Source organism: Protopterus annectens, chromosome 12.part0 (genome assembly GCF_019279795.1).
Source record: "Protopterus annectens isolate FY-2018-M chromosome 12.part0, PAN1.0, whole genome shotgun sequence".
NCBI classification, from domain to species: Eukaryota; Metazoa; Chordata; order Ceratodontiformes; family Protopteridae; genus Protopterus; species Protopterus annectens.
In genome coordinates, this window is record NC_056746.1 from 1,128,746,474 (window position 1) to 1,128,762,454 (window position 15,981).

A 15,981-nucleotide genomic window follows, 5' to 3' on the forward strand; every position below is an offset into this window, starting at 1 on the left:
TCATCCTCAGAGGGATTGTTGGTGGGCCAGTTTCCCCTCTGTTTCAGAAGTTCTAGGATGTCTGAGAAGGAGACATCCTCAGAGTGGGATCTAGGGATCCCTCTGACTCATCAAAGTCAGTATCCAGTGACAGACTCGGGAGTCTACATGCTTCCTCTTACAAGTCCTCTTCCTCGGAGGAACTCCCGAAACAACAGGAGAATCCTCGGAAGAGGGGAAATTCCCAATGGGGAAACCTGAGGCGGAGGATCTCTGGGTCCTGTAGCAAGAGAAGTGGCAGAGATGTCAACAGGTACTATAGAGGGAGGAGCTACAGGAACAGACTGCTGACTGATACCAGTGGCCAGTACACTCTTCATCACCTCGAATGCTCCCCTCCCAGGCAGGTCCGAGAGAACCCGCTCCGAAGAGCTAGGAACTCCAGGGACCACCGAAAGGGAAGTCTCCGAGGCAGATGTCGGAGCCGAGCTCACCAAGGCCGAGGCTCCAAGGGGAAGAGCGGGTTCGGACAAGGGTCCGATGCCACTCACCCCCTCGGAGGAGACCATGGAAGCCCGACCACCGAATCCCTCTAAGGAAGGTCTCGAAGAGGAGATAAGAGTAGAGGCTGAAGGAACAGAAGGGGGTATCCGTCCTCCAGCCGTAGCAGTAACCATTCCGAAGACTCCAACTCCAAGCTCTGGGGTAGAGTTGAAGGAGGAACTGTAACGGGTGTGGACCAACAGTCGTCTGTTGAGACGGACTGTGTAACATTTGGGCCAGTACCTGTGACTTAAGTAATCTACTGACCACTCTCTCTAGGTCATGATCTGACAACCTGGATGACCTTGAAGATCGGCTCCGATGGCTCCGTTCCGATAGAAGAGGTGAAGCCGGGCCGAAGTATCGGCTCCAAGGAAGGAGACCTCGACCTCTTCCTGGAATGAGCCATCGGAGCCGATACTATAGATCCTGTCGGAGCCGACCTCTCGGAGCCGACAGGAAGCCTCGATGCCAGCCGGAGCCGATACAGCCACCAAAGTAACGGTGTCGGAGCCGATCGGAGCCGACACCGATGCCTGTGCCACATGGGTGTCGGAACCGATCGGAGCCGACATCGAAGTGGTCAATACAGATTCGGCACCGATAGCCATCGGTGCCGAAGGCTTTGTCAAGCCAGAATCGGCTCCAGCCGGAGCCGATCTCGACTCAGTACGAGTCGGGGCCGAGGCCGCAGGCTTAGATACAGAAGCCTGGGCCTTGGAAGGTTTAACTGATTTGGATGGAGCCGACTTAGCCGGAGAGCCCTCCGGCTTAAGAAGGCCCCTAAGAATCAGTTTATTACGTCTTTCCTGCAGGACTCTCTGGCTGAAGGAATGACAAATAGCACAGGAGTCCTGCAGGTGAAGAGGGCCTAGGCAATAAAGGCAAGAAGTGTGACCGTCTGTCAGAGACATCTTCTGACAGCACGAGTCACACTTCTTAAAACCTGAGACCCTCTCCTTTGACATGGTGCTTTAAACAAACACACACACACACACCAGTCAAAATTTAACTTAAATAAAATACCCAAAAAGGTATTTCTATAAACAACACACACACCCTAACAGGGAGGGGATGGGATGGGGATAAATCTGACTAAAATAAAATAGAAAAGACAGGGATTTTCTGTCACAAAAGGTAAAAAATTAACTACTAACTAACAATTAAGGGTTTTTTTAAGAAAAGAGGGGCTTAATATTGATAAATAGAATCACTTACCAGGAGCTGGTAAAAGGAGGACCTCATAAGCGAAGCGGCAAACGAGATCTGGGTACTTACCGCCTTGCATCATGGGATATGGGGCTGCCTCGAGCTGGTAAAAGTGACTCTCGAGCTTAGCAAGTGCCGAGTCGGAGCCGAGGGATCGGCTCCGAACCCATCAAGCAAGAATGAAGGCGAGATTGACAACTTAACATCATATGTCATATGCCGCCCGACTGAAAAAACTCCAGCTCTATTCAGTCGCATACCGCCTACTCAGAGGTGATCTGTGCCTGACGTACAAGGCCATGTCCAATCCTGAATTAATGGACATGCTCCACCTCAGAAAATCCAAATCCATCAGAGCCACGAGAACAAGTGACTTAAACCTCAACACAGAAATAAATAGGACGTGCTGAAGGGACAGATTCATAACCCAGAGGCTCCCTACACTCTGGAACAGAATCCCAGTCCATGTTAGGCAGAGCCCCTCACTGACTCTATTCAAGAGAAATCTCGACGAATGGATGGGAGATCGTAGGTTTACCCCGGGGGTCATCTCTGTGTCACTACTAGACAGAGGCATAGTAAACTAAACCCTAAAAGGGCGTAGTATTCTCATCCTAAGGGGTGGTGTAAGCCACATACACTCTGGCTAGGCTTATAAATGCCTTAGGGCAGATAGCCTAGTACGAACCTATGAACCTATGAATTAAGAGTTACCTAGGAGCAGATGTCAGACTTTAAAAATTCCCTACAGAGTACTCTGTCATATATACTGGGCAAGCAAATGATTATAACTAAGGAAATTATTTTTTGATCTGGGATACAGAATCTGAATTGCCTAGACACAGTAAGCCCTTGTTGAGCTTAATTCTGGTGGCTGTCAAAAAAGCAATTACTACATAAAGTAGATCAAAGTCTAAACCGAGCATACATGAAATATTGATTATAATAGAGACAAAAGAACAGGAATTGGGATCTTCACAAAAGGGTAGGAGTAAATTATGTAAAGAAATGGAAACTGAGGGAATAACACATGCAGAAAAATGTTTTGTAGGAGGAATAATATTTATGAGACTGCAGGAATTGAAAAATTTATGTAATGTTGAACTGATAATATTGTATCGAAAAAGATATATAATGTATATTTGTAAATGTGAACTTGTTGATATGGTTTGATTACTTTTATACAAATGTTACGTTTGCTTATGTTACAAGTGATAAAAAAAAACTTTAATTGAATTAAGAAAATGGTGTCTACAGCAAAGAAAACTAACAGGAAATGTAATTAGACAAGTTAATAAAACAGCAAAATGAGAGAGGAAGTACAAACAACAGCTAAAGGTATTTATGGGGGCATTATAGCTAGTGTTAGCCATGTAGTACATACTGTAATGGCCATTTACTTCTGAATTCATGCACAAAATTAGATAATTATTTGATTAAGTGTTCATCATCAAATACCAGCAGTGTTAAAGTCACTTTTCTTCAAATGCCATCTTCAGGTTCTAAAACATCCCAAAAAAGTGAGAAGTTTGGGGGAGTCATCCTTTCTAGGACTCTTAAGGCAACCTATGTCCTGCATGAAGCCTCACTCTACACATTTGAATCTGCTTGTACTGTTCAGTATCACCCACTCAGAGAGATTTTTACCTTCCAGGAAGCAGCTTTGCAATTTCAGCCCAGCGGTTTCCCAACACCTTGTGAGCTTCATAAATAATCCGGTCCTCCTCTTCTGTCCACGAAGACTTCTTTACTTCTGGATTGAGATGATTATGCCACCGTTCCCGACACTGCTTCCCTAGCCTTCCTTTTAAGTGTTTTGCAATAAGTGTCCATTGTTTCGTACCATACTTTTTAACCAATTCAATAACCTAAACAAACAAAAAAAAAGAATGCATTGAGATCAAGACTTTAATTACTTGTCAAGTCAAGAATGACTCCTCCTTTACTTAATCATATTTATTAAATTAGATTTCAAAACACACTTGCAACTCAATGTCCATTTATCAGAAACAGTGGGCATCAGATGTGCACAATACTATAACCGAATACTAAAGTATTATGGTGTTTGATTTTCGGATAACTGCATAAAACTAAGTGCTGCACAGTTTGTGATGTATTTATACACAGAGATGATGATTAAAAGCTGACAAAAGAGTAAAAGCCGTTTTCCACCCACATGGTGTACAGGGATGACAATCTGACTCCACCAAGTCTAGTGTTACCAGGAAACTTGCAAAATGAAGAAATGAGAAGTTATGTACCTACCATAACATTCCATGTTAGTTGTCTTCTCTCGCCTTCTTTCTTGCTTGATGGGTTCGGAGCCGATCCTCGGCTCCGACTCGGCACTTGCTAAGCTCGAGAGTCACTTTTACCAGCTCGAGGCAGCCCCATATCCCATGATGCAAGGCGGTAAGTACCCAGATCTCGTTTGGTACCTATAAGGAGAATAACCTAGCACATAAAACTTTCCACTGAGGAAAGAAAGCAATTAGCCTAAAAGGAGGGCTGTAATGGAAACCAGGTAACTAACTGGTGCCTAAAGAAGCAATCTTCCAAACAAGGGAGATCAAGGTCTGTCCAGGCAAGGGGGTAGGAGGGAGGGTCGCAAGAAAGAAGGCGAGAGAAGACAACTAACATGGAACGTTATGGTAGGTACATAACTTCTCAATGTTAAGTTGTCAATCTCACCTTCATTCTTGCTTGATGGGACCGCGTCCCTAGCACCTCTATCCTGGGTGGCTCAATGGAACAGACTCTTGATCCCTGGAGGCCAAATCCAATTTGTAATGAGAAACAAAGGTATGAGGAGTGGCCCAAGTGGCTGCTGCACAAATAGTGTCTAAAGGGAGTCTAGCCTGAAAGGCTGTGGAAGTGGCTAAACTTCTGGTGGAATGCGCTTTTGGTTTTGAGCACAGCTATTTGCCCCTGAGCTGATAGATTTCGGAGATGGTGGAAGAAAGCCATCTAGATAAGGTCACTTTGGAAACAGGAAGGCCTTTCTTATTTTCAGCATAAGAAAGAAAGAGCTGATCGGATTTCCTGAATTGTTTTGTTCTTTCCAAATAATATCTGAGTTGTTCCTGGAATCCTTGTTAGGAGGATGGACTGGTACGGAAGGATCTGCAAGTTCCTTTTTAGTGGCGGCCGCCACCACCATGGCATCAACCGGGACACCTTTTGTAAGGAATTGCTGTTCGGAAGGGGCTGTAATAAATTTAGAAGGCCTCCTGGGAACTGGCTCTACGGAATCAACAGAAGCCCAAGCCTTTCGAGCGATTACCTGCATGAGGGGGTCAAAAGGCAGAGACACCCAGGAGGTGGAGGGTCGAGAACCAAACGCCTCTAGGTATACCGACTCATCATCGGAGGGATTTATGGTGGGCCAGTTTCCCCTCTGTTTCAGGAGTTCTAGGATGTCTGAAAAGGAGACATCCTCAGAGGGGGATCTTGGGGACCCCTCAGACTCATCTAAGTCGGTATCCGAAGTAGTAGACTCAGGGGAGTCTAGGTGCTTCCTCTTACAAGTCCTCTTGCGCGGAGGATCTCCTGACGGATCAGGAGAATCCTCGGAAGAGGGGGTTCCTCCCAATGAGGAAACCTGAGGCAGTGGATCTCTCGGTCCGGGAGCAAGAGAGCGGGAAGAGATATCAACAGGCACCGTAGAGGGAGGAGCTAAAGGAATAGACTGCTGACTGAGCCCAGGGGCCATCACACTCCTCATCACCTCGAAGGCTCCCCTCCCAGGGAGATCCGAGAGAACCCGTTCCGAAGAAACTGGGACTCCTGGGCCCACCGAAAGGGAAGGCTCCGAGGCAGATGTCGGAGCCGAGCTCACCAAGGCCGAAGCTCCAAGGGAAGAGCGGGGTGGGACAAGGGTCCGATGCCACTCACCCCTCGAGCAGACCAGGAAGCCCGGCCACCGAATCCCTCCAAGGAAGGCCTCGAGGAGGAGATAAGAGTAGATGCTGAAGGCGCAGAAGGGGGGAGTATCTGGCCCTCAGCCATAGCAGTAACTATTCCCGTAGACTCCAGCTCCAAACTCTGGGGTAGAGTCAAAGGAGGAACTTGAAGAGGGTGTGGACTAATAGTCGTCTGTTGAGACGGACTATGAAGCATTTGGGCTAGTGCCTGTGATTTTAATAATCTGCTTACCACCCTCTCTAAATCATGCTCTGACAACCTGGAAGACCTAGATGATCGGCTCCGATGGCTCCGATGGCTCCGCTCCGAAAGAAGAGGTGAGGCCGGAGCCGACAGTATCGGTTCCAAAGAGGGAGACCTGGACCTCTTCCTCGAAGGAACCATCGGAGCTGATGAAACCATGGATCCAGACGGAGCCGATAACTTTTCGGCTCCGAGTGTAGGTATAGATGTATCAGCTCCGGCCGGAGCCAATACAGGCAAAGAAATCATGGTGTCGGAGCCAGTCGGCACCGATACCGAAGCCCGAGCCACATGGATGTCGGAGCCAGTCAGAGCCGACACCAAAGTGACCTTCAAAGTATCGGCACCGATAGCCATCGGTGCCGAAGATTTCTCCAAGCTAAGATCGGCTCCAGCCGGAGCCGATCTCGACTCCGAAGGAGTCGGAGCCAAGGCCGAAGGCTTAGGTACAGAAGCCTGGGCCTTGGTAGTCTTAGAGGGCTTACCCGGAGCCGATTTTGCCGGGGAGCCCTCCGGTTTAAGAAGTCCTCTTAAAATAAGTTTGTTCCTCCTTTCCTGCAGGACTCTCTGGCTAAAAGAATGACAAATTGCACAGGAGTCCTGCAGGTGGAGAGGTCCCAGGCAATATATACAAGAAGTGTGACCGTCTGTCAGAGACATCTTCTGACAGCACGAGTCACACTTCTTGAAGCCTGAGACCTTCTGTTCCTTGGACATAGTGTTATCCCAAACACAAAAAACACACACGCAGTCCCAAATCAGAACAATTTAAGTTAAAGGTATAACTAAAAACACACACACACACCCTAACAGTAGGGGGGGGATGGGAGGGAAAGAAGGCCTGACTAAAAATATAACTAGGGAAAAGTAATTTTAGTCAGAGAAAACCCTTAAAACTATCTTAACAATAAAGGAAAACTATTGAAAGAGAGAAATATTTGAAAAGGGGCGACTAAATGTATAATAATAAACACTTACCAGGAGCTGGTAAAAGGATTACCTCATCAGCGAAGTGGCAAACGAGATCTGGGTACTTACCGCCTTGCATCATGGGATATGGGGCTGCCTCGAGCTGGTAAAAGTGACTCTCGTGCTTAGCAAGTGCCGAGTCGGAGCAGAGGATCGGCTCCGAACCCATCAAGCAAAAATGAAGGCGAGATTGACAACTTAACATCAGCAGGTTGCGAAGTGATATCATTTTGAATTTGGGCACTATCACAAACAGATTTAGCAAAGAAAGATCCAGAACTGGTCTCCAAGAATTTTCTTGCTTAGGCATTAAAAGCATCCTTGAATAAACCCCTCCCCAGCTGGAAAGTTAGTTCTATCACTCTCTGGGACAGCTTGTGATGGACAGGTGGAAATCAGAGTCTGGTCTGGTAGATGAGGATTACCCCTTGAAAGAGAGGAATTTCCTTCCACTGCCATCTGTAACCTTGGTAAATGATCTTCAGAACCCACTTGTCTGAAACTAACTGTTGCCAAAGAGAAAAGCAGAGATTCAGACTTTCTGGAAGAGAAATGGGGAGGACGGGTCACAAGGTCCCTTAAACAGTCCTTTAGATTTTTTGGACTGTCCACAGTTTTGGGAGGTTCCAGAAATGTTTTTGCAACCCTGTTGTCATTTATTCTTAAATGTATGTTCATCTGAATTTTGTTCAAACTGTTTAGTCTGTTTTTTTTTTTTTTTTTTTGGCCAAACTTGAATGAGGAAATAGAAAATCCCCTGGAAAATCTGGAAAAAGGAGGGCTGAAAAATCTTGGAGATTCCCTTCCTTGTATCAACATACCTATTTCATCATATTTTTGATCACCTCTACAGCACAGGGCCCAAAAACTAAATCTCTGTCCAAGGGAGAATTTAAAATTCTTCTCATTCTTCTCATCTGGGAAGTTCTGAGAAGGCAACCGTGCAAACCTCCTCAAAACAGTACCAGTGACCATAGCCCTGGAAGAAGTATCAACAGAGTCTTTGACCATTGTAAACAATGAGTAGTGATTTGTGCAACAGAAGAAACCAAGTTACTTAAAAGCAGATTTTTCATCACAAGAAAGAACTGCAGATAACATTCCTCATACTTTCATAATTTATCAGATCAAACTAAACATACAAGCCTGGCGATTCAAAATTCTGAAAATCAGAGTTTCAGAACTTCTTTCCCATACCCATCAATAATTTTTCCTGTCCTTATTAGAAAGAGTAGGATTTGAATTAACTAAGTGCTTAGCAGCAGTGGGACTGACTAAAGCTATAGCCACTGGGGTCTGGTTAAGGAACAGTGTACTATCAGGAAAACTGCAGGCAGTAACACATACACACACACATAGATATATATATATATATATATATACATATATATATATCATCTAAAGCAGACAGAATAGGAGGCATTGGGTTAAGTTCGGAAAATCCTTCTGTAACAACTCATAGTATTTTCTGAGGGACAGAGAAGTCTCCGTGTTCTCCCACTGAAAACACTGACACATTCTAACAATAGTCTCAGAGAAAAAGAAACCTCCCCACAAGGAGAATCAGAAACCAAGCTCTCCTCAGAATCTGAAATGGAAATCGGAGGATAAAACATGTTTCTGTCCTTGAATTTTCCTGTTCAGATTTAGAATCTTTCTTTTACCAGAAATGACTTTACAGTAGCCCAGTCCATTGTCGCTGTAGCAGATGCACCAGAGGGATCTTAGGTTAAAGAGGAGTGGTCTGAAGAACAACAAATGGCCAGAAAAAAAGTCTACAGCTTCGGCAAACTGCTAGCCTGCTGTGGTGACAAAAGCTGTTGGCTTAATTTTTTTCTTTTTGTGGATGGAAGACTGTGGGACCAGTAGTCTGTTCAATGGTCAAGCTGAAAGTGGTGCCTCTTTTCTGGGGAAGAGGAGCAGCAATTGCTGGTAAACAGCATCAGTCAACAGTTCCTTTTTATACAGAAAAGCACAGTAAAAAGCACTTTATAACACAATGTACAACAAACAGCTTCTCCACAGAAATTTTTTTTTCAGTTACTTTATACCACTTTTAAGCTGACAGATAAAATGAGCACTCTGTTTAAAATTTGGTTAGTCTCAAGACATTTCATTAAAACACAACACTTCTAGCTTTAAATCAACTTTCTTGAATTTGTTTGTTTCTTTCGGCTTTTCTCGGTTAGGGGTTGCCACAGCGGAACTCCGGTCCACTAATGATTGGCAGTAGATTTTTACGTACTGGCTTGCCGGGCCTAATGCACAACCTTCAATGAAGGAACGCCCATTCACGCATGTTGCCACACAGAAGACGCTCTGAGAATCGAACGGGCAACGTCTAACTTTGAGGCGACAACGCTACCGCAGCACCACCACCACGGGTTAAAATAATAAAACATCAACAATTAGAAAAATGGAAGCTCACCCCCCAAACAGAACTTATCTGATCAACAGAGGAAAGCATAAGACAACCTTTGAATCTCAAAAGCCTCAGGAGAGTGCCCAGACTTGGTCTTTAGTCAGCTCATCAAGCAGCCTGACAATTAGGTGGTGCCCTGAAACTTTGGATGCTGGCCATATAGCTAAACGTATCTGCAGCAGTGATCAATATGGTGAACATCTGTCCTTCTAGGAGGGGTAAGAGACTGCAGTTCACCCTGGTCCAGGAAAGGGAGTTCATTTGAAGGCTGCAAAATAATACTGTGCATCAACATTCCATTTTTGCCTTTTGTAAAAGACTGTTGCTCTTTCTAGAGTCAGCTGTAGTGCTATTTTGCTTAAAATACAAATTTTAAGAAAAATACAACTTTTAAAAGATGTCTATGTCACTACAGATGGTCATAACCTCCATGTGCATCTGCAAAGGTCTTGAGGCCAAGAAATGCAATGGCATAGCTGCAAAGAATACAAGTCTTTTTTCTCCTGTTTGTATACCACTGCTTGCTGACAAACAAGATGAAAATTACTGAATAAACAAAATTTGTTGTACGAAGTTAGGATTTTACCCACTGACCACGTTAGGAGAACATAAAATCTTGAAAACAAGAAAAATTTGCCATTTTAATAATGTCTGCTTTAGTACATGAACACATCTCTGTCTCATTTCAGGATCAATAAGTGACAGACTCTTCACCACAAAAATGACAAAAGACTTTTTGCTGTGCCAGCCCTAAACATGCTTGATGAAATTGCACAATCCAGGCCTCAGGGAATTCATATCAGGCTTTCCTCTCTAAACAGGATCACTCAACTTTGTCAAATAGGAAGTACTTCCGCTGCTGTAGCTCAGTTCTAGTACTCAGCTACCACATCATCAAAGTGTACGATGTAATGATGCGACTGCAGGAAGTAGTGCAGCATGCATCCAGCAAGAACGCAAAACTAACAGATTTTTATTTCAAATATTTTTTTAAACTTTACTGAAAACATTATTCTAATGAACAAATATTTTGGAAAAAGATTGAACAAAATAATTTTTTAAAGTACATTTAAAAAGAGAAAATATTAATACAATAATTATAACAAAAAACTATATAGAATGATATTCACTATATATCAACCAGCAAGATCAGTTAAGTTAATATTTTTGCAAAAAAAAATAAAGATAAGGGAAAAAGGATAAAAAAGAAAGATTATTGCATTAATCATTTATCCAGTTCTTTAATTAAGTTCATGTATATTTTCCCATTTGTAATATAAATTTGTATTCCTCGTAGATTTAGATTTAATAGTCAACATTTCTAACTTAGATATTTCCAAGAGAAGACCTTTAAATTCTTTAGATGAGGGAACAGACGAGGACTTCCAATTTTTTGTGATTGTTTTCCTGGCAATGGACAATATAGACCAGAGCAAAGAATATTTGCTTTTATTTATACAGTCTGGAACAGGTGTGTTGAGTAATACAAGTGATTTGGTAAGCAAAAAATTGTCTGTAAAAATTGCCTGTAAAAATGTTAACTTCTTCCCAAAATTTCTTTAATAATGCACAGTCATAAAATATATGGTTCTAATCAGCGTTTGCTTCTGTATTACATCTCCAGCTAACAATATCTTGTTTAGTTATCTTGCTCGTTTTCTGTGGAGTGAAAAAAGATTTGTGAAAAAAGATTTATGTAAAAATCTCCATGTGAAGATTCTCCATTTAAGAGAAGTGGTTTTACTGGTTGACTGAAGAAAATTAATTTTGTCTTTCTGAGAGAATAAACAAATTGATGACAGAAAATGAATTCCAATAAATGTCTGAATATACATCTATATCTTAATTGCTTTATAAATATATGATATACTATACTATTTTTAACTGGTAAAGTATTATGAGTATATAAAATAAAATATTGAATAAGTTTGGGTATTGAATTCTTAGCATTTGAGGGGATTAAAACTAGTTTATCTAGAATATATTTTCTAAACTCTTGCAAATCTGACAAAAGTAAAAAGTGTTAAGATTATATTCATCTACAAGAGCATTAATAGATTTTGCCTCATTTTTATTTATCATTTGATGCCAAAACATTGTTTTTGCTTAAATAGTAACATTTTAGAATAGTCTGTAAAGAGAATTATCCCTTGTGTATAGGCAATAGGGAAGATGAGAAACAACCAATTCTCAAAGATTCTAAACCTAAATACAGAGTTTTTAAAGGCTTTTAGAATTAAAGTTACATAAGTAAATTTAAACATTTGAGTGGAATAGCTGAAAAAGTAATCTCTTAAATTCCATATAAATGAATTATTTACTAACTTTGATAGATGGTTATTACCTTTATTTTGGTATTTTGGGACAAATTTAATATAATTTCTTCCACTTTGCTAAATAATCTCCATCTATAAGATAAATAATTGTTTTAATTACTGATGAAATTGAAAAAATTTCTAGGTTTGGTAAAGATATACCTCCATTTTCCCAACTATACATATGATAGGACAATGCAATTCTAGGCTTTATCGGATGCCACAAATTTTTTTTAATCAGTGTGCTAATTTTTTTAATAAAACAGCGTGTAGGGGGACTAGAAATATACTGTACTATGTATAAAATTTTTGGAAGCAAGATCATCTTTATAATGGAAAGTTTTCCATCCATTGTGAATAGAATTTTGTTCCATTTACTTATTAGAGTCTCTATAGTTGTTATACTTTTACTATAATTTAGTTGTAACATGTCTTTAATATTAGTTGTTATAGTTATACCTAAATATATTTGCTGAGATTGAGGTATATATTTTTTATATTCATCTTGCATATTATAACTTTTTGCGGCAATTAGAAGAATTTGAGTTTTATTGTTATTAAAGTTAAGACCAGAACTTTTTTGAAATATATCCATGTTTTTGAACAATTCTTATAAGGTGGGATTAGTACCACCAAGAGTGATTAACACATCATCAGCAAACATTTGGATTTTTGAGGTTTCATTAAGGTTTAATCTATAACCTTAGATACTATTGTTATCCCTTATTAAGTTTGCCCAAGGTTCCATAATTAACATGGATAAAAGAGGAGATAAAGGACAACCTTGCCTGGTTCCTTTTACAATAGGTATGTTCTGGGATATATTTGCACCAATTTTTATGTAGGCTTGACTTCCATTATATAATTGAGTAATAAGATTAATAAAGCCATCAGAGAAGTTTAACTCTTTCAATAAAATAAAAAGATATTCCCAATTAACCTAGTCAAAAGCGCAGTTAATATCCAAACTAACAAGTGTTAAATTATTCTTTAAGATTTTCACTGATTAAATTAAAGTTATTGTTCTTTTGATGTTATCATAGGAGGTTGTATTAATTATAAAACCTGTTTGATCCATGTCTACCAGGGATGGTAAACAAATTTTGAGTCTGTCAGCATAAATAAACATTTTATAGTCTGTATTTAACAACAAAATGGGCCTATATGAAGCAGATTTTGTAGGATTTTTATAGGGCTTTATTATGGGTGAAATAAATCTATACTTCCAAGAAGGGGGTATAATGTTATTATTTTGAGCTATATTGAATACTGTACGTAACAAAGTTAAAGCTTTGGTAGGTAAAACTTTGTAGATTTCGGAAATGATACCATCGTTATCAGGAGTTTTATTTTGCTTAAGTTTAGTAATTTGATCTTTTATGTCTTTAAAAAATATTTGTTTATCTATTAATTTTGTGTTTCTTTTTCTTCTTATTATTATTATTATTATTATTATTATTATTAATAATAATAAAAGATTGAATATCTTTTGTACCATTAATCATGTCATTGGGTTGATTTAGTTTTAATAAAAATTCTCTAAACTCACTTAATATATTTGGTAAGTCAGATACCATTGTTCTTTTTGCTGGAGAATAGACTTCATTAATTTGATTAAACTTGTTTAATCTTTTAGTTTTATTAGCCAATATATTTATAGATCTAGGATTTATAGAAAAATGTAGAAGTCTGTATTTCTCCAGATTAATCATGAATTTAGGGTTTAAAATTTCCATATATTTATTGTTTAGAGTATTTATTTCATGTATTCTAGTTTTCTTATCTGGATTTCTTGAAACATCAAGTCTTAAAGTATCTAACTTTGTATATCTTGGAGTTCTTTATCCCATGAAATTCTTTTTTTTAATACCAATCAATAATTTTACCATATAGGTAAGCTTTTAGAGCATCCCAGATGTATACTTCAGAGGTTCCCTGTGTGTTATTAAGTTCAATAAAATTTTGTACTTCTGTAGTAAAAAAAATCTATGAAGTATTTTAGTTTAGTTATGTAAGCTGGTATCCTTTTAATTTGAACATTAAATGTGGAATTTAATATAAAATCAAATGATATGGAATTATGGTCTGAACGGAGACATGAAATCACTTTTTTGTTTAATAAGGAATCAGCTAAGTTATTAGAGATTAATACCCAATCTATTCTTGAATATGAATTATGGCTATGTGAGTAGAATGTATAGAACAGTGAGTTAGTATCTGTTAAGTTATTAATATCCTTCAGCATGTATGAATCTGAGAATTCATTCAATAATTTGGCTATTGCTGGAATTTTCCTTTTGCCATTAGTACTAGAGTCTTTTATGTCTGAGATACAGTTAAAATCTCCAGCAAGAATAATATTATCCTTAGAAAACTGTACTATATGCTCTATATGTTGTTTTACTGTTGTAAGTCAGATGCCAGGAATCCAATATATATTTATTATAAGTCATTTTTTTTTAATTCAATAACAACTGAAGATAACATCCCTTTATTATAGGTTCATAGGTAGGTACTAGGCTATTGGCCCTAGGGCCTATATAAGCCTAGCGAAATGGTACATGTCAATTATTTTAGGCATAGGTAATGTATTTTTCAGTAGTATGGCCACTCCTCTTTTTTTTTGTGCATGTTCAGAGCTAATCAAAACTTTGTAAGATTTAGATTCCAATTTTGTAATATCTTCAGTTAGTAGAGGAGTTTCTTGGAGAAATATTAATTGACAATTATGTAGTTCAAGATATTTATTCAAAGATCTTCTCTTGTTAGGATTATTTAATCCATTAATGTTTAATGATATACACTTTAAAGAAGTCAGTAAATGTTAATGTTTCTGAATATCAGTTGTGGATTAATTTTCCCTTTTTCCATATTTTATAACGCAATAGAAATTGACTATAAGGAATACAATTATAAGTTACATATGAAGCACATAAAACGTTTATCCAATAAGTTATGTTTATATCAAATTTAATTTTGTAAGACTTGGTGAACATCATATCAGCTATTAACAGAAATTTACAACATTTACTAATAACATTGACACTCTTTAAAACCCCCCTGGAGTTAAAAACTCTTAATCTAAGTGACATCTGCCACCCAAATTGACCATCGAACTAGTAACACTCATCTCATCCCCACCTAAATAGATCTGTTGTTGCATATTTTAACATTAAGCAGTATGTGTGACTAAAAAAAAGAAAACTTATGAAATAGAATACTTTCATTACACTCATTCAAGAAACATATTAAAATATATCAAATGTAACTTTCATTTTAAATTTATGTTATATTTTTAATATCACTTCAAGTCATCATAAATTACATATATATATATATATATATATATATATATAAATAAAATAAAGATGTGTTGTGAAATTTCCTCTTTATGTAACTCAGACTGAGTTTAAAATATCATGAAGACCAACCACATGTTTTACATATAAAATAAAGGTCATAACTAATTATTTGCAATGAATTGCTATAATGGTCCATAAGCAAGCTATACCCTGAAGAACTTTTTATCCTTACTATAAACAACAGTCTAAGTATGTAGTCAGTGATGAGGTAATTTAATCACCTAGAAATTCTACAAACCTCCAGTCCACCTTCCCAGTCTCTTTATTCATGGTGCCAATAACTAATATCATTACCTCCCTATCTCCATGTAGCTGAAAGCAAGAGCATAATAAACACTGACTTATAGTTTCCCACCATAAGATGAAATTCCACAAAAATTCTCTATTTTCTAAGAAGGAGTGTAGCATATATTTATGACTAGTAGGGGATGGTCTAGGACAAGGAAGTGAACATAGGTGGAGACTCTTCCAGGAAAATTAACACACACACACACACACACACACACATATATATATATATATATATATATATATATATATATATACACACACACACACACACACATACACACATTTTTTTTAAATCTTTCCTAACCTGAAACAGCCTCCACCTTAATGTACAAGACATGAGATCACCTAAAGAAAACTATGTTGCTGCAAGCTGTAATAGCAAACATATGCATCTCATATTACACTGTACACAATGAATTACTTTCATTCAGATTATATTTTGTTTCATTCATTGTTTGTTGAGCTCCAGTCTGCACCAGTATTATTCCCATATCTGTTTTCTAAACTTTATAGAAGAATGTAAAATTCTGTATAGGTTTCATGTAATGATTTTATAATATTTTAATGATGTTACTATGCATGTTATATGCTTGTTATACAAGTCAGAGAAAGCTTTATTTAAAAAAACAAAAACTATGAATATAAGTGTTAAAAATATAGGAGATTAAATGTATCAAAACTAGCTGTTTATAAACACTTGCAAATGCTTTATCATAATAGATAT

The 15,981-nt window shown here is 38.5% G+C and overlaps 1 protein-coding gene across 3 annotated transcripts in view; it reads right to left on the minus strand.

The window, feature by feature from the left end:
* Positions 1-15,981, minus strand: part of MYBL2 (MYB proto-oncogene like 2) — a 779,549-nt gene that overhangs the window by 572,108 nt on the left and 191,460 nt on the right. For all 3 annotated transcript variants that reach the window (XM_044090138.1, XM_044090137.1, XM_044090139.1), the window contains exon 5: positions 3,379-3,599. In XM_044090138.1, the coding sequence (XP_043946073.1) occupies positions 3,379-3,599 (221 nt within the window). The remainder of the gene's footprint in view (positions 1-3,378; positions 3,600-15,981) is intronic.